The sequence below is a fragment of the Triturus cristatus genome, chromosome 3_1, assembly GCF_964204655.1.
Source record: "Triturus cristatus chromosome 3_1, aTriCri1.1, whole genome shotgun sequence".
NCBI lineage: Eukaryota > Metazoa > Chordata > Amphibia > Caudata > Salamandridae > Triturus > Triturus cristatus.
Window position 1 is genome coordinate 360,349,121 of NC_140583.1, and position 20,972 is coordinate 360,370,092.

General features: G+C 44.3%; 1 protein-coding gene and 1 pseudogene across 11 annotated transcripts in view; one reads left to right on the plus strand and one right to left on the minus strand.

Annotated features, from left to right (window-relative positions):
* The window catches only part of ZNF280D (zinc finger protein 280D), an 896,727-nt gene that overhangs the window by 615,908 nt on the left and 259,847 nt on the right, over window positions 1-20,972 (plus strand). For all 11 annotated transcript variants that reach the window (XM_085644120.1, XM_085644117.1, XM_085644119.1 and 8 more), the window contains one exon: window positions 3,319-3,340. In XM_085644120.1, the coding sequence (XP_085500246.1) occupies window positions 3,319-3,340 (22 nt within the window). The remainder of the gene's footprint in view (window positions 1-3,318; window positions 3,341-20,972) is intronic.
* LOC146860268 (casein kinase II subunit alpha' pseudogene) lies at window positions 14,083-15,104 on the minus strand (annotated as a pseudogene).

Consider the following 20,972-nt stretch of genomic DNA (forward strand, 5'->3'; position numbering starts at 1 on the left):
CCCTATGTAGATCCATGTAAAGTCTGGGAAACCATACCTGTTACTTATGGGACACCACGCATGGTTTAAAGTTACAATTTTGGAAGATTTTTGCTTATCACTCATATCGTTATAGCCGATTTGAGATACACATCTACCCAGTGTTTGCCTTTTCAACCCCTTTTTCAAACTAATTTTGGCTAGTTTATTGCCAGCTTATATTTTGATAACATTTATAAAAGACGCCGGTTGACAAAATTTTAATTAGAGTTTTCATAATTTTACAGCACTAAGAGGTTTAAACCTGAAGGAACAAGAACCGGATAAACACTTCCGATATTTAAGACGCCACCACACCTGAAACCATTTGCGGTTTGGAATTATCACCGCTTACTAAGTAGGTTTCTTCAAGAGCTTAATATTAATGTCGAAAATTCAAATAGAGCGAACTGTGAACAGCTTAATTGACCTCACATATATATTGCTTATGATTTTCAGATACAGTAGCCACACAAGATATAGGTAGTTACAAATTCATCAATCAATTTATCACGCTAATTGCACTGATGCACATCACGAGTGTTTCACCTAGTCAATGCACGCATAAGATCACTTTTACCAGACCCCTCAAACACCTTGAATGATTCACCTCACACGATATCGCTAACCACATTAGGTTTATTTCTCTCTTTTTCTCTGGAGAAACTCAGGAACTAGACAAATCATTTTAAACGCACCTAATTTTGCTCTCTCCATCGCTATTAGGTTCATAGACCTACTGTTTCCACAGAGGTACATTCTGTGTTTCTATGCTTTTGGTTCTTAACTTTAGTGATATTAATTTTCTTCACTTTTGAAGCATGAGCTACACCAACACGGTGACTATCCCACTACTTTAAGATTAAGAAATGTCATTGTCTAAAAGTTTGTTTATTGTCCCAATACATATACTGGTCTTTTATATTTCTTTATATAAACACAGCCTTGAGAAAGTCGCGGGACAACATCCCCCTGTAGCGACGAAACACGTATTGGCTGTTAAGAATAACTGAGAAGACTTGCATAAAATAAAGAGAACAACTAAGAAGAAGGAAGACAAATCATTTTTGTTTTCTTTTGCTGAGCATCTATGGAAACGCGCTATATATATTGTCATTTTGAAATTATCACGTGTGCTAAGGAGTGTTTAGTATTTCGGAAGAATCCAGATAACGTACTATTTGTGTTCTTAGAATCTTGTCGGGGATTGCCTCTGGCTTGCAAAATTTTCAAGGAGCAGGAGAATCTTCTCCTTGATAAATGGCATGGAATTGATGTGAAAACTTGTTTGCCCTCTGCCTATAAAGGCTGCCCTTTAGTACGTGACTGTGGTTCGTGAAAGTTTATTTTCTATTGATTTAGATTAATTTAGTGTAGTTTTAAAATATAGTTATTTTCATGTGTTAGAGGAAAAGCAGCATTTTTAAATTTAACTTTTCTCATGAAAAGTGTAACATATATATGTGTTGGTTTGAGATCATGTCTAGCACTAATCAGTGTTTATTATAATGATGATGTGATGGTAAACGTAATGGGGCAACCCAGTGTCCCTCAGAACCTGGGTATATGCACTTTAAAGGAAAAATTGGTTCTGTCGGGGTGTCAATTTCTTAGAACAGGTAGCATTAGCTTACTGAGTGTGACTGTGGTGAGCAGTGACATGTGGTGAATGGTGGTAAAATACTATATACAAAAACAATTGTAAACAATTTGGAGAGGGGGAAGAATTCATAAATGTCCATATTATTTAGCACATATGCTTAATGATCTAATGGCGAATAGGACTATGGTCTTAAGCTTTGAGCATGTCTATGTCCATACAAAGCTAACGACCACAGTCCTATTCGCCATTGGATCATTAAGCATATGTGCTAAATAATAATGACATTTATGAAATCTTTTTTTCCCCCCTCTCCAAATTGTTTTTGTATATAGTATTTTACCACCATTCACCACATGTCACTGCTCACCACAGTCCCGTACTTCACATTGCAATTGAAATTGTAAATTGTGACAGCCTTTATAATTTTTTGATTTTCTCTTAAAACTTTATTGACTCAATAATTCAGGTGTGTGTTATACTCTATTCATTTTTCTTTGCAAATCATTCATTTTGTTATCAGTAAGCTATTGCTACCTGTTCGAAGTAATTGACACCCCGACAGAACCAATTTTTCCTTTCAAGTATTATAATGAGTCCTGTGCAGGAGAGCAGGATTACAGGTAAGTAATCTTTGCTTTCTTCTAAAGTTCTGATTTTGCCTAGTTTTTCTCTCTTCTGCTGTGTTAAGCTGGTTAATGAATTCTAGTTTATGATTAGCAGTGAGAATTTCATGATGCAGAAATACTAATTCTCCATCAGGAACATTTTATCTAAATTCATCAACATCCCACCTACTTCCCAAGGACCAGGACTAAACCTTTTTTGACCTCAGTCGATTCCTTAGGCAACTACTGTCCAAAAACAAAGTTCCTGACTGCCTCATGAAAGAAGCCCCAACTCCAATGATTAAAAGATAACAAGTTTTAATAACCAGTGTAAACGCAGTTCATGCAAAAGAAAGGACTGATGGCAACTGCTGTGCTTAGAAACCTAATCACAAACAAACCCATAGGAGCAATTACCAGATTGAGCACTCCAATTCCGTAAGCTGTTTCAACCAACAACAAAAAAAGTGCGAGCCTATGCAACATGACAGAATTTCATGTGAGAAAACAACACCCTGCTTTTTGTGACTGGACAGTAAAACTTTCAGAATACTTGGTTATAACGCCTGACTTAAGTATAAAACCTATGTATAGACTTTCTCAGTTGTTTTTGGTAACATTCATTAGGGCTGTTTTGCTTTAATTGCCTTTACTTAATTCAGACGTTTCCTCCTATGGGCATGTTTTCCTTTCTATATAAATGTGAAAAATTATTATGTTTATATATATATATATTTTTAAGTGTTCGGGGACGTTGCATGTGTAGGCAAATATTGTCCTATTTTATAACTGCAGAGAGAGTATCAATGATGGTTTATTTGAATTATAAGTAACTAACTATTCCTTCGTTGTAAATTATCCAGTGCTGAAGTTTAGTTAACTTTAAATACAGGTCACCATCTGAAGGTGATTGCTTAAAGCTTGTGAATCAATAAAACATAGCAATACTAAGGAACATTCATGATTAAACTAATGTAATTTCGCCCATTTAGAAACTATGTCAACCTGCATATTATAATTTATTTTGAAATGTATTAAACAAGTAAAATTATACGTTTCCATTATTTTCATAAGCCTTGCTCTCTTCTCTAGATGCTGGACAAGGATTACAAAAGTAAGTGCAACTCTACTAATGATAATTTGATAGTTAATAATGGCTATGTAAGTATGTATAGTGTTAGATATTTAGATATGTGTTCTATTGTGTATATCCAGTGTCCCGCATATGGACTCTTGGGATGATGCCGCAAGGGCACTACATCTGCTTTTACCTATGCTTAAAAAAGCATAAGGAAAGAAAGGAGCTTTAATTTGGGTTCATGCATGTTCACAGGACTGACCCTTTGTATCTGTTTGGTCACCATTGGACATCTATTGCGCAGTATGTGCAGTTTACACCGCATTTTTTACTATTTCTCTTGGGCACAGAGATAGGGAATACCTATTGCCCGAAGCCCGGGACATGTTGGTTACTTTGTGGCATTTAAATTGTAATTTCTCTTATAATAAGGCAATAATTTAAAATAAATGTGCAGTGCTGTGGAGACTAGCAATCTGGATAATTACTGTGAAGTAGCCTTTGTGAGGAGCTCACATCTTTTCATGACATGATTTGGAGAGAGACTCTGTAAAGAAAAAAAAAGGTATAAAAGCTTTTTCTTTGAACTGACACTTTCTTTACAGTGCTGAATTAGAAGGATCAGTAATTTGCAAACTTGCACTGAAACCAGAAAGGAAAAACCGTTAAAAACAGCAGGATACCATCTAAAAGTCTTTTCTGTAGTTCCCAAGAACACAGAGCTTCTGTGAAACTTGACCCTTCTATTTTTCCCAGATTTCCCTTTTTGTAGTTGCATTTATATACAAAATTATAAACATAAAACATCATACATATATACAGCACTTCATACACTTACATGGGCTACGAAGTGCTATATAAAAAATAAAAATTTCAACAGTAGTCACCACTCTAGTTCTTGGCAAGATTGACTATGGAAACGACCTTTTTATCGACATCTGAAAAAAGTCTCTGCAAAAACTTCAAATGCTGCAAAACGCTGCGGCTCGACTCCTAACCGGAATCACCAAACAGAAGTCAGCAGCCCACGCTCTGCTTAAATTGCATTGGCTCCCTATAGCCAGACGTTTCTATTTTAAAACTCTTTGCATTACTTTTAAAGCACTGCACAATATTGGACCGAGCTATTGTCGCTCGAAATTTGACTGGTACTCTCCATAGAGAAAGATCAGATCTTCAGATGCGATGCTACAAACACCTCCAAGAACAAAGTGTGCAACTAGGGGTGGCAGGAGCTTTTTTGCTGAGAGCCACCTAGCTATGGAATGGCCTGCCAGGTAATATAAGAAAGTGTTCAGATTTCTTGGCATTTCAGAAATTATTAAAGACCTGGCTATTCACACAATAGGTGCTTTAGTCAATCTCTCCCACCACTGAGCCCCCCCTCCCCCCCCTTTTAGTTTCTGAACGATTAGGCAGCAGCAGCGCTAAGACTCCTCCAGGCATTCGAGCACCTTACAAAATTAAATCAGATCAACTGGCCATTTCTCCCTCTCAGCTGGGAAGTCATAGCGACTGCCTTGGGTCATTTACCAATCCAGGCAGCATCCTGTACCATTATGGAGGCTGAGTTTGCTTGAGGGTAGGCTGCGGATGTATGCTTTTCCTGGCAGAAGTATTCAGAGAATGTCTGCACATTCATAGTATGTTTGTGTGTCAGTGTGCAGGCTATGTGTGAGTCAGCCGAATGTGTGCCTGTAAGATGTCCCCCTCTGCAATGTTTGGGAGTATGGCACTTCTCTGTCGAGTGTGTGTGTGTGTGTGTGTGTGTGTGTGTGTGTGTGTACCCGCAGTGTGCACAGTGGATCTGTTTATCTGCAGTATGCATGTCATTCTCTGCAAGGTCTCTATAGGGTGTGTGTCTCGGCAGACTGTACAGGTGTCTGTATGCATGTATCTGTTTTTTGGGAAGACCTTGTATGTAGAGGTGAAGCCTGTGTTACAACACAGTTGTCAGGGTACTGTGCTATATAGCTTTATGAAAAAAAGGTATGATATTAGGACAACCAATAGCAGATGATCATGATTCATATTTGCTTCCCATCACCATATTTAATTTGGAAAGCTAAACGTAAAACCTAATGCTTGTCACAATCTAAAAGTATTCAACATACTGTCGTAGGAGTCTAAAGCACCAGAGGATTTCAATCCAACTCTTTCAGTGGGTGCAATGATCAGATTCCCCCTTCTCCTGAAAATGACTGCCATTCAAGCTAGGCTGTGAAATCCTGATTTCCTATGTGCAGAGTGAACTTGAAAATCTGTGAAGATTGCAGCTGGTCAGGCAGAAATACAACACAGCAGGTGGACTTTTAAGCTATAACCAATTAAAGGATGTTTCTGTGACACCTTCAAGAAGCAGGGGGCAGCAATTTAAAAAGAAAAGAAAAAAAGATACCAAAGCTAAAAATTCAAGCATTAGTAAAGCCAATAGATCTCACCTATACAAGATCTGTTGGCTTTGGTAATATGTTTTCACCATGTTGTACAGCAGTGCAGCTTCTGTGCAACATGGAGAAAAAACATTGACAAAGCCAATAGCTCTCAAGCTTTGGAAAATCATAAAAACGTTAATAAACCTGCAGGGCTACTGATTTAAATAATGTACTCAAAATAATTGTAGTGCTCTTGACTTATAAACTGGTTTCAAATAATGTGATCCTGGGAAAATATTTTAATTCACTGAGCTGCCTTTTTCTTCATTATCACATATGAGAGCACCTTCAAATATGCTGGTTCAGCATGTCTTCTATACAAAAAACTCTTTTGATTAATTTAATAGACTAAACTTTTGCTCTATATATATAATACAAATCTAGCCACATATAGCATAGACAAGATCCCCAATGTGGCCCTTAATTCATTAACAGCATTGTAATCTGGGCAGGGACAGGCATGTTCCTCAAGCATGTTTAATCACTTTTAATAAATGCATAACTAAAGCATGAAGTGATCGCACACTGTAGTTTGCAATCAGCAGATTTGACATTGAAATGGCTGCAAAATTTCCCACTGATATGCGGTTTTAGTGATAAAACTATGTAGTGTACAATGTTTAAAAATCGTGTTTCTGTAAATATTTCTCATTTGCACATTACCAAGTAAAATGTTCTGATTTGTTTTTCTCCTATTTAAATCTGTTGGTGTCAATTTTCTTAATTACAAAAATTTGCTTATATATTTAGAAATATTTGTACTATTAATTTATAAGCTATTTAAATGTTAGAAAAAAAACTGACATCTTACAGCCTTTTGTTTTACAATAATTGTCAGATAGCTCATTTGACAAAAACCAATAAATGTAGTAAGAGAAAAGATAAATATAATCTATTTTACAAGCCGCAGTTAATAAAAAGGCAGATAGACATTTGGGGCCTCATGTAGGTAAATAAATTTTACCGGTTCATAAATACCGAGCCGTACCGAATCGGTAAATTAGAACCGGTAAGTTATATGTAGGTAAAAATTCGGTAACAGTTACCGATTCGGTAACATTCGGTAAATACGAATCGGAAGTCACCGAATCGGTAAATACCGAGGTGGTATCCACCGAATCGGTAAATACCGAGGTGGTATCCACCGAATCGGTAAATACCGAGGTGGTATTTAGCTAATCGGAAAATACCGAGGACACTACCACCTTCCCTTAACTAAGTAGCCAATATCACAATCATGTCATCATAGAAGGTCTCTCAGGCTTGAATAGGGGACCCCATACCTCAAAGATCAGCTTAGTGAAATCACATCACAGGAGCATCAGGAGTCTCCTCGCAGGAAGGCTCGTCTTCGGTCTGAATAATAAACATGACGTCTGAGATATGAAAAGCACCAACTGTCAGGTATGTGCAGCTGCGCGTGTGCCATGGCTAAATCGTGGGTCGAACAACATAGAGTGGAAAACATGCATTGTGTAAAATTCCAGACTGTGTGTCACAGCATGTACAGACCAAGGTCGCTGCGCAGAGCTTGGGATGGGAACAACAGAATGCACTCGTCTGAAGGAAGTCTCGAGTCAGCAGTTTATTCAAGAAAGAACATGTAAACGCAGTGTCGTGTGCAAAGACACAAACATGGCTACATAACATTCAACGTGGTAATGCCAACTGAACAATGCATGTACGTATTCAGGGAGAACTCACTACACGCCCCCTTGAGCGAAGCAATATGCAATAGGCAAGAAAAGAGAGAACGCAGAGTTCAGTTTCGTCAGAGCAGAACAGGGCGTAACCAATGCAGCGCCAAAGTCCTACAGTCCAATTAATTGCAGCATACAATTCCAAAAACACAATGCAAGTATAGTAAAAAACTCAAGCAGACCATCAGGAAGAGAAAAACGAGAACTAAAAGAAATAAATGTTGCGCCAGGGTGCTGTCCAGTAGCACAGGCGCAATGGACTACAATCCAGTTAATCCATGAATGTATAGGCAGCATATGTGGCCACGGCTTCCAACAAGCAATCGTTTTCAGGGCCACTGAAAGTCTCAGCCATCCAATTGAGTAAAGAAAAGGAACATACGTGTTCTCCAACCAACGGAGCCTCTAGCACAATCAGAGGGCACCCGGAATGTTCCTCCAAATAGCTCATGGACAAGAAGTCGTAGGCTGCCGCTGAGATGTCCCAATTACCCAGGATACCATGCGCCGCTCCACACGCCATGATCCGGACACCAGAACAGGACAACTCGTGAGACACTAAGGGCCTCATCAGTCGATCGAAATCCGGCACCGGAGACACCATGTTGGTCAAGCACAAATCCACAGGCCATTCAAAGGGACAATCCAGGCAGTGCAATACAGGTTGTACGCAGGTGAAGTAGGAATACCTGAAGGATAATCCATAAGCCAGGCTCAAAGTCGCCAATGGCAAAGTACAATAGAAGTCAAGCATCCTATCACGAAGAAGATGCAGACGGGACAGGTGCTCGTGTGGCACAGAAGGAGCAGCCATTCCGTAGTATGAAAAGTAAAAGCAGCACACCTGCCACCAGCGCCAGAAGCAGCGGAACACCTCCAAAGATGCTCGAGAACAGTGAATGAACAAATGCCGGAATTACACCACAAATTGTTTGGAAAGAGGTCACGAGACCCGAGCCCCACATGTTAGAAAAAATTGAGCCAGGCCGGTCGTGGACGAGGCATTGATAATACTTTGGATCAAAGAGCCGAAATGCAGGGGGAGGTCAGTATTCAGAGGCGCCTGTTCCTCAGTGCGCGTAGTAGCAACGTGAAGGACAAATATTTTAACGAGAGGAAGTCAAAGGCACCTCTTTGTGGGACAATGGCGCTCTATTCTGCTCAACTTGTTGGACTCTGCTTTCAAGGTTGGAATCGAAGGCCAGATGGAAACATCCCGCCGCCCATGCGGGGGTGGAAAAAGAACAGTATTGCAGCAGACAACTTCATGCGAGACAGTTATGTACGGGATTACCACTCACATCCCGCAGCAAACTTCATCAATCATTATTAAATGAATACCGTTTGCAAGCACAGTGACAGAAGGTGTAATCACAGGCACTGGGATACCTCGTAGGACGCACGCCAAAATCGGGACTTGTACATTGCATGCGCCGTGTACTTGCATGTGCCTATTGTCTCATGTATGAATCCTAGAAGTGAGAGTGCTAGAGCTAATGTCTATATCGGCTTAGGCCTTCTCCATGTTTGCTTGGTCAATAGCTCTCAGTCTGGAAGCCGCCTCACTGTGCGACAACTTGCAGACCTCGTTGTAAATAGCATACGCGCACCTTTTGGTTCTGCCATCCACGGGACCATTCACAATATCATTCCATTCGGTATGCACATTGATGGAGTGGGTGGACTTCCTGATCCTGTAGATGTGCTCTGTGTCAGCTGGTGGACAGAGTGGGATGTGTGTCCCATCAATGCAGCCAATATAATGGGGGAAGAAATTCCTGAAGGAACGGGACAGGCAACTCTGGGATGCACCACCCACCGCAGCTGTCACCACCTGAGAAATGCCGGATGCCAGCAGATGTGGGCTGCAGAGCACCTGCACATGTGGGGGTATGGCGTGCGCCCTTCTCATTGGCTGGTCCAGGAGTGGGTGCGGGTCCCTGATTGAGTCCATGATGGTTTCGGGGTGTAGCCTGTACCTCTCATGTATCTCTGCATCAGTCAGCTGGAATAGTGTGATGGGCTGTCTGTGGATGCGTTCCTTCCGTCGCCAAACCCTCAGTCCAGCTGCCTGTAGACGTAGGCGCATTGCAATGACGTACATAGCTGCCAGGGTGTCCACGCTGTTGCATTTTGGGATTGCTTAGCTGCACTGTTGTTGGTTACCACCTGCTTTCAATCCGTGTTAATTACCGACTCTTATTTACCGATTTTCTTGGATTTCTTAATTACCGAGTGCTCCTACATGTCATTTTAACTTTTTACCACTTCATATTTACCACTTCATGTTTACCGATTCGTTAATTCTGTATTCGGTGAATATGAATCGGTATTTACCGCCTCATATTTACCGAACAGTGGTTTTTGGTCTCCTACATCTCACTTGTCTGAATACCGGTCGGTAACGGAATATTTACCGAAATTGGGCCGTTACCGACCGGTATTTCGCTACCTACATGAGGCCCTTGACCTCTTAACTTGAACAGATAGCAAATGTGTCAAGGTACAAACAATTTAAAGGCCTCTTTATTGCTCGTTCCCTTTCTGAATAAACCAAACACCTGTTCCTTTCCAGATTATGTTCACTCGCCAGAACGGACCAGCAGGTGCTAAAAATAGCTTGACCTGATAAAATCTGACTCAGTATCGTGAGTGGGCGAGTAGATTTTTCGAGGCCTGCATATTCTATAGGCAAGACTTATTGCCTTTGCAAATGCTTGTTTTTAATGTTGTGGCTAGGAACAGTGCTTGCTGTGGGCTTCTTTTTCCCCCCTCCTCTGCCCCTACTCCTCCTCTCAGAGGATTGGAAACAGGAGAGGGAGATGCAGAATATGGGGTGCTGAATTAGCTGCCTCATCTATATTTTTTGCTGGGAACACATCTCCCATTACCAGGACCCGTTCACGGTGTTCAAGGCATGGAGAGCGGTCAAGATAGATGTATTGAATGGGAGAGCATGTGGCGTCGTTGCCAGGAATGCTGAAGCAATCAGGTTACGAGTCTCTCCGTCGGCTTAACGTCTTGTGATTCTGGTTAAATCACTTCATGTGTACGTGTAAGTTTTCACTATACAAGTCTGCAACAAATTTAAAAAAAGAGCTCCGTGTTTATTTGAAAAATCAGTGCTTGAACGACAACTTGACCGATGACCGGGTAAAGAGCTACAGTACTTGTGAGCGAGTTCACACTATACAAGCCTGCAAAAAGCTGGCAACAACGGGGGAGCGAGAAGGGGCAAGAATCAGTAAAGAAAAATAGTACCTCAATCACGTCTGGAGCAGCGGACGGTAACAGATTAACTTAAATCAATCTGTTCTTGATCCCTGCTCCACAGAAATCATCGTAAATGACATTTCGGCTTATCAGCCAATTAAGGAGGCTACAAAGAATAAGAAGAATGTGAAGCCAACAAATGGTAAAGCAATGGGCGGGCTCCAAGCCCTTTTTGTATACAACAGTGTCTCGCAAGCGAGACACTAGCACATGCTCTTACAGACCCAACCCTAATAACTAATTTAGTTTGAAACTGCTTTGGCTGGCTAGGAAAGCCTTTCCTACATCAAGAGATCGTGAAAGAAGGATAAAATCAGATTTCAAGCATCACAGTTGTCTACATGAAGAAAAAAGCCAAACAGTGGAAGACAAGCAAACGTTAAAAACATAAACCAAGCAGCTCGCCTAGTGAAAAATAAAAAAAACCTGATATGGAGGCAGGGAAATGAGTCAAAAGTAGGGGTCTAAACACACAGAACTACATTTTAGGATTAGAAAGAGGTTTAAAAGTTCATGCTCTACAGTTATTATTATTTGGGATCTTGTAAAGCGCGAACTGTCGCCAATTACAGGCATCCTGGCGCTGACAGAGTCTGAGGAAGAAAGAAGACCACAGAAGACGAAAGGCTAGCCAGGGAACAGCCACGTTTTTACCTTTTTTCTAAAAGGCAAAAGTTCATCAGTGTGTCTGATCTCATTGGGAAGGGTGTTCCAGAGTCTAGCAGCGGAGACCTCAAAAGATCTGCCTCCGGATCTGACTTTCTTGAAACTGGGAATGACCACCAGTTTGGCATCCGAAGATCGGAGAAGTCTAGTAGGGACGTACCACGTAAATTTAGATTGAAGAGGGACAGGGCCAGAGCCATGGAGGGCCCTAAACACAATACAGAGGGCCTTAAATTGCACTCTCTTAAATTCTCTTAAACTCAGTTAAATGCACGCTCAAGTATGATATGCGATGAGAAAGAGACTAAAAGTATAACATCGCCAATTCTGATATGAAAGTAAGAACACAGTGAACTATTTCACTTCCCCAGTCAAATACGGGTATCATATTTTTCAAACCTCAGTTTAGTACAGTGTTTGCTTTATTAGATGCATAAGTGAAATTAACAATGAAAAAAATAAGATACTTCTAATTGGCATTTAAAGGTCAGTCCTTATAGCGTGTTTATACACTACAGGGGATCTTTAATAGTTGTACTGAACTCCACAGAGGAGGAACTCCTCAATACTTCTAGTATGAGACAAATAGTCATGTTTTCAGTTGCATTCTGAAGGAGAAATGATTGGTGAAGATACAGCTGAAGAGAAAGACTTTCACTGGAATGCTGTCAAGATAGTAAATGCTTAAAATCCCATCCTTTGCAGCACCAAATGTAAACCTTGGTGAGCTGAGTGCAAGACAAGACAGGTGATACAACTTCCAAGTTTTTAAAGAGATTTATGCACATTCAACAGTACAATGAAATAAATGTAAATGGCAACAGCAAAACAATGAAGTTTGTCTAGAATATGCTTTGCTGGTTCAAATTTATGAGCGCCTACCAGTTTCAGTTGCAGAGTTCTGAAGCACCTGAAAAGCTAACCATTTTCAAGGCCAAGATGTAGTCCATTACTGTGATCCATTTGCAAACCAACAACAGCAGTAACTGAAGAATGCCTGTCCTCAAAATGGAGACCCAAATTAATCTTGCTAACCGCTTTAGATGAAATAAACCGGTTAAGGAGAGTGCAGAGATCTGAGATACCAGAGGCTGATCTGCATCGTCTTCATACTTAAATTCTTAACTGATTTTACAGGCTTAACTCCCTCACTCTTTTGGCCACAATTCGAGTCAAAGATGTCCACACAAGTAACAACCATCATTACTTCAGTTCTAAAGGGATTCAACCTAAGCCAATGGCTAGCTTTCCAACACTAATCTTCACCAAAAACTGTCTAAGGAGGTCTGCTGAGGGCCTCACAATAAAGGTGCAAATAGAAACCACATAAAGGGATGAGGTGTTCTTGAGTTTCTATATAGGAGATAAACAGGCTTGGTGACAGAGCAAAATACAGCGAAACATCACAACTCAAGGGACGTATCTAGCTGATAAAAAGGTATGCATAACATTTGAACTCACTCAGCCAAGAGAAAATGCAACCACTTAAAAGTAGTGTCTCCACTTGCGATTTTTTGGGAGATCGTGGCAAACAGTGGCATTTTGGATAGTTTCAAAAGCCCTTAACTGATCTAGAAGAAATAGTGCCCAAAAATGACTATTAGATGAAGGCCAACCAAAATCAATACAAGAACATTTTCAATGCTGTATTTGAGAGAACAAAAATAAGCTAAACGTAGTTTAGCTCCCTATTGTGATTGAAAACAGAATGTAATAATCTTTGCTCTCATATGCAAAAGTGAAATGGATAGAACAGGAGAAGGCTCGGATCAATCAAGACCATATTCCTTTCAATGATGGTACTACCAGAGTAGAACTGCAACTTGTAGAAACTGTCCAGCGCTCTTTGAAGAGGTCACGAATCACAAGAGAAAAAAGCGTGCTTGGCATAGATTGAGCAGTGAACTTAATTTGAGGCTTAACAGCGCAACCTTAAACAGTCCTGTGGGATAAAATTTGAGAATGGGCAGATAGTTCTTGCCCAGAATAGGATTTCTAATAATTATTTGAAAACGCTCTTAATTCTGTGTCTGCTAAACTCATTTTCATCCATTGTAAAAGCTTAACTTATTTCGAAGAAAATGCCATCACAATGTTCACGCTCTTATGACCTACTGGATGCTCAGTTTTCAAACTTCCTTGCATATTTAATTTTTTTTGTGACATATTTCTTTTAAAACTTATATTCAGTAATATATTTTCTTCCCCCTCTCCTTCCATTCTGTTTAAACTATAATATAACTGTCCATCATGCTATATAGACCACCTCTCCCTCGAAATGTAGTTTCTGAGCAGCTAAATAACACTTTATGTTGGTAAAGAGGTGTAGAGAGGGGAGGTCGGGAGAGGGCGCAGAATCGGGAAAGAAGCAACATTAGTCAACAACCGTTTTGCATACCGTTCACATTTTCCCCATGCTTTTCCAGGTCAGGAAGAGGTCTACAGGAAGTCAAAGGCATTTTATGACAACCTTTTACATTCAGAAGAACAGTTTTGTGGGATATTTTTTGTTCGTTTTATCTGTTTTGAAAAACATTTAAGTTCCACTCGGGTGCTGCCAGCATGTGGTCTAATCGTGGCCTCTCGCAACCCCGCTCAGCTTCTGTCCTTCAGCGACACGCCATCTCTGTACACGTGGGTTTAGTTCTTGTTCTGCTTATAGAAAATTTTAACAGAGTCGGACCCGTGTTGTTTTTTCCAGTTTTCACCGTGTTGCTGTCAAGCTGCTGGAAAGCACGGTGTTGTACGAAGTTGGCTGACATTGCTCCTTCACTGCAGGATAAAAATAGGGGTGCTCCATCGCTTCTGTGGCCGTTAACCTTAGTTGATGGTCATATCCCAGCAGTTTATCCAGCATATCCAGGGCTTCTGGTCTCACTAAATGTCTGTTCTCAGCGTTTCTGGGAGTGCTGTCCCAAGATGTCATTGAAGTGTGGATCCTGTTGCATATGGTATTTCTTTAAGTACCCGTACAACTCATCTGTACCAAGAACCTTGGCGATCCGAACTAGCTGGTCATAGTTGGCTTAACCATGGAAGAAAGGTTCCTTTCGGAATTTCATACTGGCAAGCATACACCCCAGACTCCACATGTCCAAGCTGTAGTCATACATCTGGTAGTCTACAAGAAGCTCCGGCCCTTTGAAGTACCTGGATGCCACACGAACATTGTACTCTTGCGCAGGATGGTAAAATTCTGCCAAGTCCCAATCTATAAGCCGCAGCTTTTTCTGTTGATCGATCATAACGTTGAGGTTTGACATCTCGGTGCATTATTCCCATACTGTGACAGTAATCCAGAGCTTTGAGCAGCTCAAACATGTAAAACCTGATATCAAAATCTGCCAGGATCTGGTACAGTTGCTTAAAATCTGTGTTGATGAATTTAAACACCAGAGATGGAGTCTTGGACACAGGGTCCTTGACCATATCTACTAGCTTGATGATGGTCCCCCCTCGTAGGTTTTCCAGAATCTTCACCTCCCTCTTTATCTTCTTTTTCTTCACTGGCTTCAGAATTTTCACGACCACCCTTCCATTGTTTGTGGTCTGAATGGCCTCAAACACTTCACTGTACTTCCCCCGGCCGAGGTGCCTCACCAACTGGTAGTCATCCTGGTTTCCCCAGCTCGGAACGTGCGTCTCATAATCCCAGTAATCGCTGCTCCTCAGACTGTTCACCTCGGCGTAGACCCGGGCCCTGCTCCCCGCGGCGAGGCTGGGCATGGCGGGGGGCTGCTTCACGCAGTGGCAAGAGGAAGCAAGAGCGCTGTGGTCGGCGGCCCAGTAGCGGCGCGGGGAGCAGCAAGAGGCAGCGAAGGGCCGGGCAGGGAGGGAGAGGGGCGCCGGGGGCTTCAGGCGGTGCTGTGGAGCGCATCTTGCTTTTTGAAGTGATCAAAGTACAGCATCTGAAGTTAAATATTCAAGAGCTTTTAGTGTTAAGTCTCTCTACTTGATCAGTGATTAATAGTATGTGAGAAAGTGCCATCTTTCTTGCATGGTATGCCCCCACTTTTTGCTGAATTGCTGAATGTACTTTGACTGAGTGTTCCCTGGGCTCCTGCCAATCAGGTGCCCAGGGCCTATGTTCCTCCCCTAAAAACTATGCTGAAACCTAAAACCCAATTTGGCAAACATGTCAACCCCTGGTAAATGGTACCCAGGGCCTTGTGACCAGGGAAGGCCGCTAAGGGCTGCAGCACTTACTGTGCCACCCTTAGAGGCCCTTTACCCTGACACAAACACACTGCCCTTGCAGGCTGAGTGTCTGGGTATAGAACAAAACAGAGTTGACATGGCACACATCCCTGTGTGCCATGCCCACAACATACACTGCCCTGGCTTACATCAGCCACCCCTCTAGCTGGGTGCCCTATGCCAGTGGTGTGGGTACAGGAGCATGAGCCCTGTGCCCCTACAGTACCCAGGTCCATTCCTGGGTACTGTAAGTGCAGTGCTTCCATTTAAGAGTATATGGTGCTGGGAGATCGTCATCACAAACTCCACAGCACCATGATGGTTCAACTGAAGACTGAGAAGTTTAGTATCAAACTTCTCGGCACATTAAACCCGCACTGATGCCAGTGCAGGGTTTGATGTACAATGCATGACAGAGGGCATCTTAGAGATGCCCCCTGAGCCTAACCTACAATCCACGTCTGGTCTGAGGGGCTGCCTAGGCTGCCACACAGCAGACATGTTGCTGGACCCCTGGGTGGAGAGCCATCCGCTCTCCTTGGCCTGCAACAATACACATCCTGGGCGAGGTGCTAGGTCTCCTTCCCTCAAGATGGGCATGGGAAGCTTCAAAGGCATGCCGCCTTTGTTAGCTTCTCCAGGCCACTTGCTGTACTCAGCAACTGGCCCCTACCGGTTCTAAACCCCCACTCTGGCGGGAAGACTGGCCGGAAACCCCAAGGAAGGACAGGGGGTGGGCGAACCTCTGCCAACCTCACCCCTCAGGTGGGGGTCGAGGTGAAGCACATCTCCGGGCTCTCGCCATCTTGAAGATGGGGAGCCCTGCCGAATCAGGACAAGGCCACTGCCCCCTCCCACAGGAGAGTGGCAGGATAGGGGGTGTACCCACTCCAGGGCAGGGACCCAGTAGTCCCTGCCCTTTACCTACCTGTAACGCCCCTAAATTTAGTATTTAGGGGCACCCTGAACCTTCCTTCCGTAGATTCCAGATTCCGAAACAGCAAAGAAGATCAAGAAGAAAGAACCCCTGCCGTGCAGCTGCTAATAAGAGGAATACACCAACAGCTTTGGACCCAGCCCTACTGGCCTGTCGACTCTCGAACCTCCTCCTGCTAAATCCCGGCATCTCCTGTGGTCAGCAACCTCACAAGCCCCGGGGGACCTGGCTACCTTGTGACTCTGAGCATCTGGAATTCACACGAGCAGTGGCACTGCTCAAAGCAAGTAACTGACCCCTGGCACCAGCCAGTAACCGCGAACCCTGCACCCTCTGCACCTGCCAAGCCTGGCCGGTGCTGGAGTGGACAAAAACCCAGAGTATGTCCCCCCGGTGACTGTGACCCCGAATCCGACACCCAAGGACCCACCTCTATGCTCCTGACGACGCCTGCAGCCTCAGAACCAGGGACCCCCCCCCCACCGCGATCAACAGATGGTAAGATTTCCCGACATCAAAAGGCACCCCGGCGCCCTGCGGCCCCCTGTGCCCAACTCATGGGTACCTACCTATCCTCCAACTAACCAACTTACCTCTCGAAGTGGTGGTCGCACCTGAAGAATCTCCGTCCCCGAGCTTGCAGCCTTTGTTCGTCCTTGAGCTTTTCCATTGCAAACCATTGAGCGCCCGAAGGCTCAAAAGCACCCTGCACCCAGCTGCCCGAGTGGCCCTGGCAGTGTAACTTCTACTCCTACCTACTTCCCCATTTGCCCTGAGCAAGTGACCAGGAGCCCAGCTCCCACAGCTGCGTGGCCTGCCAGTCAACAGCCACCAACCAAGGGCCCCCTGCCTTCTTTAGGATAACATTGGGCCTAACTCACTCTGCACCCGGCTGCCACTGTGCTGCTGAAGGTGTAACAACTGTACTTACCTGACCCTGGGAGACCCCTAAGTCTATGCCCAGCACCTTAACTCTACCAGTCAAGTACTTACCCAAAAGCCGATAACTCAGTTTTCTTCCATAGGGTAGCATTGGCTGGTTTCAATATTCTCAGAAGCGTGGCTACGTTACACCTTGCGCAAAGCCAATATTTAGGTAATAGTATAAACAGAATTCTCTCAAAAGTGCTCTAGGAAACGAAAATAAACAGAGTATCGACCCCCGAGCAAAACACCATTTAGCATTCACAATTAAACCATATCAGGTCAGTTCAATAAATTGTCCATATTCAGGGGGTACTCAAATGAATTTTCTTATTTTTATTTTCATATTTTCCTTTATCTTTGTCAGAAGTGTACAAAAATTTCGCAATAAATAGGTTGGTATAGATGACATCGCCAAATGTAGCCAGTAGCCGACACGTGTTTCGTCTCGGGGAGATTCACCCGCTGACTTCCTCAGGGCAAGCACAAAATCTCTGGAAGCTATTTCACCACATTCCAGGTAAAACCTGTGTGTAGTCCCATATAGTATGGGTCTAAAAAGCATATAAACTGTACGTATTCTTCAGCATTCTGATGACTTCCATAAAAATATGTCAATCGGACTTGTAATATGGTTCCAGAAAAGTATAGATAAAATGAAATCCGGAAGAGGAGTGTACTCCCGCTATCATCATGGGTTCTGGCGTCCGTACTTACCCAAAAGCCGATAACTCACTTTTCTTCCATAGGGTAACATTGGCTGGTTTCACTCAAATTCTTCCAAGTGTGGAGTTTCTAAACTTTAAAATATTCACCTAAAATCAACCGAGTAACGAAAACGGAAATACTCACCTGCTATTAGGAGAGATCCCAGTGCTGGATCGTGGTGCCCAGCATGGACCCTGAAAAGTAATTACAAACCCTACTTACCGCTAACTCAGTTTTCTTCCATAGGAAGACTGTTGGAAACAGCCCACTCCCACACTAGAAAGGGTGGTGGTGGACTCCCCGAACACACTGTGGTAGCTTGGCTCGAGTGGTCAGGAATCAGGCTCCGTGCTAAGCATACAACATACCCAAACAATAACCATGCGTGCATCCGTTCCAAAAACGACTCTACACCGTAAAAATTATGAAAATATTCTTCTTTATCTTTTTCTCTCAGTTGCTGATTGGAAAAATAAATAAGACAATCACAATATACAAATTTAAATAGTGCAGGTCAAATAAATACTGTCTGGAGATTCAATAAATAGGGATGATCATAAATACAAGGGACATAAATATAAGTGCAGGTAATACAGGCAATTAAATATTCTGAGGCAATAAATACTGAACCAATAAATATTGTACACCAACAAGTCCTGTAGACCAATAAATATAGTGAAGCAATAAATAGGTAAAAACTCAATAAATACAGTGCCCCCAATAAATAATTAAAAGTATACAGCAACACTCATGTAATCAGATCACTTTTCAATTCTTAAGGGCTGATTTGGCCCAGGCACAGCTTGTAGGGTTGTGGAAGGCTTGAGGGGTTCTACTCCCTGGCTGGGACAAGGCTGAGGCCTAAACTGAGGTAGATCAAGGGGGGAATACCAGTGCCCTGGCTTTCTCTCTCCACACAACCTCTCTAGGTTAGTCCCAATTCACCCCTGGCACAGTCAGGTTGGTTCCAGCACCTCCCTAGCCCCTTAGAGCAGTCTCTCAGGTCTCCACAGGGCCTTAGGCGCCCTCTACTCCACTTACTGCCCTTTTTCTGATGTTCCGACGCCGCTGGAGTCGTGTCGACGCCGTGAGGCGGTTCCGGTTCGGTCTCGGCGGCCTCGGCACAATGTCAGTTCTTGACGACGCCGGCAGGCGGTTCCGGTCCGATGTCGGCGGCCTCGATTCGATCTCTACCTCAGATTCGACGGCGTCGGGCAGTCTCTACTCGATGTCGACCTCGGGCGGCTCCGGTCCGATGGCGCTCTCGGCTTCGATGACGTCGGCCGGCCTGGCCTCGATGTCGACTTCCGGCGACTCCGGGGTGCGATCCTCACCCCCGACCTCCGGTGCTCCTCCTCTCAGGTTCCGGGCGACTCCGGAGTGCGATCCTCACTCCCGACCTCCGGTACACTTCACCTCGGTCTCCGACGACTCCGGAGGGCGGACTTCACTCCTCCGATGACGCCGCTCACTCGACCTCGGTTAACTTCCTCCTCGACCTCTGGTATTCCTCACGACCTCCGTCGGCGCCCTCTCACGACCTCAGGCGGCTCCGGGTACGACGTCTGCTTCTTCAGTCAGCGCCGCTTCTCCACCTCGGGCTCCAGGTCTTAGGCTACTCGACGCCGGACTCCAGGGAAACCAGTTTCCAGGTCAGGATCTTGCTGCTTTCTGCTTCTAAGGCCTGTTCCTGCTGTCCAGGTCCTTAGGATGAGTTTTTCTGGCTTCTTCCCACACAGGGCTACAGGCTGGGATCCATCAGTAGGGACAAGTATCAAGGGTGGGTTTATGGACCCCACTCCAGGCACAAGTTTCCACCCCTGCTGCTTCACTCCTTCCTCCTTCACTGTTGTGCTGCTCTCTCTTCACCAGTCAGGTGCCAACTGCCAGCTCCAACTGCCAACTCTCTGTCTTAGCTTCCCAACATTCTAAACCGCCTCCAACTGTCACAGGGTTCTGGAATGTTCTGGAAGGTGCTGGTAGGTTCCAGTGGATGCTGGTGATGTCACAGGTGGACACCATTTTGTGCTTCAGGCCCTCAGACAGAAGTTTCAGGGGTAGGTAAAATGGCTCCCTGAATCTGCAGCAACACGAAAAATGAAAACAAATGAGGGAAAAAGGGCCAAGTCCTACACAACCCCCTTCCAGCCAAAAGCCAGGGTAGACCGATCAATGCCTTGATGGACTTCCCTGCTTGGGGCGAGAAAAGGTGGACGCAGGCCCGCAACGGCAGGAGCACCCGCAAGTTCTCCTCCGCTCTGGAACCCAATGGTTCCCTAACGAACCTCCCTGGACCAACAAAACCACCCCACTGGGGCTCCCTAGCTAGTTGTGGCCAGGACCGGCCCCTGGGCCGTCCAGATGTCTCTGGCCCGGGTGATCTCGTGGAGTGGGGGGCAGTAGCCCCAGGCCTGTAGTGCCCGTTGACCACTCCGGTCCTCCTCCTTGCAGTCCTAAACTGCCTCTGGTCCTTCCTCCTGGGGTTCACACCCTTAGGCTGACCAGCCTTCAGGGGCGAGGCTCTCCTCCCCCTAACTCTCCTTCTGGGGTTCCCCACCCTACCCTGCGAGGCACCCTCAGACCAACACTTCCTCCTCAGTCTAGGGCCTTGACCCCTCAACTGATCCTTCAACCTAGGGTTTAAACCCTTAGGCTGAGTCGGTGCCCGAGGCGAGACCTTCCTCCCTCTGCACCCCCTTCCAGATTTCAGCACCCTCCTAACGGGAAAAGTACCCCTGGAAGTCAATTTCGGGGGGACCCGGTTAACAGAGGCCCCACCCGCCAGGTCAGGCAACCCCTGAGCCTGGCATCCCAGCCCAGGACCTAAA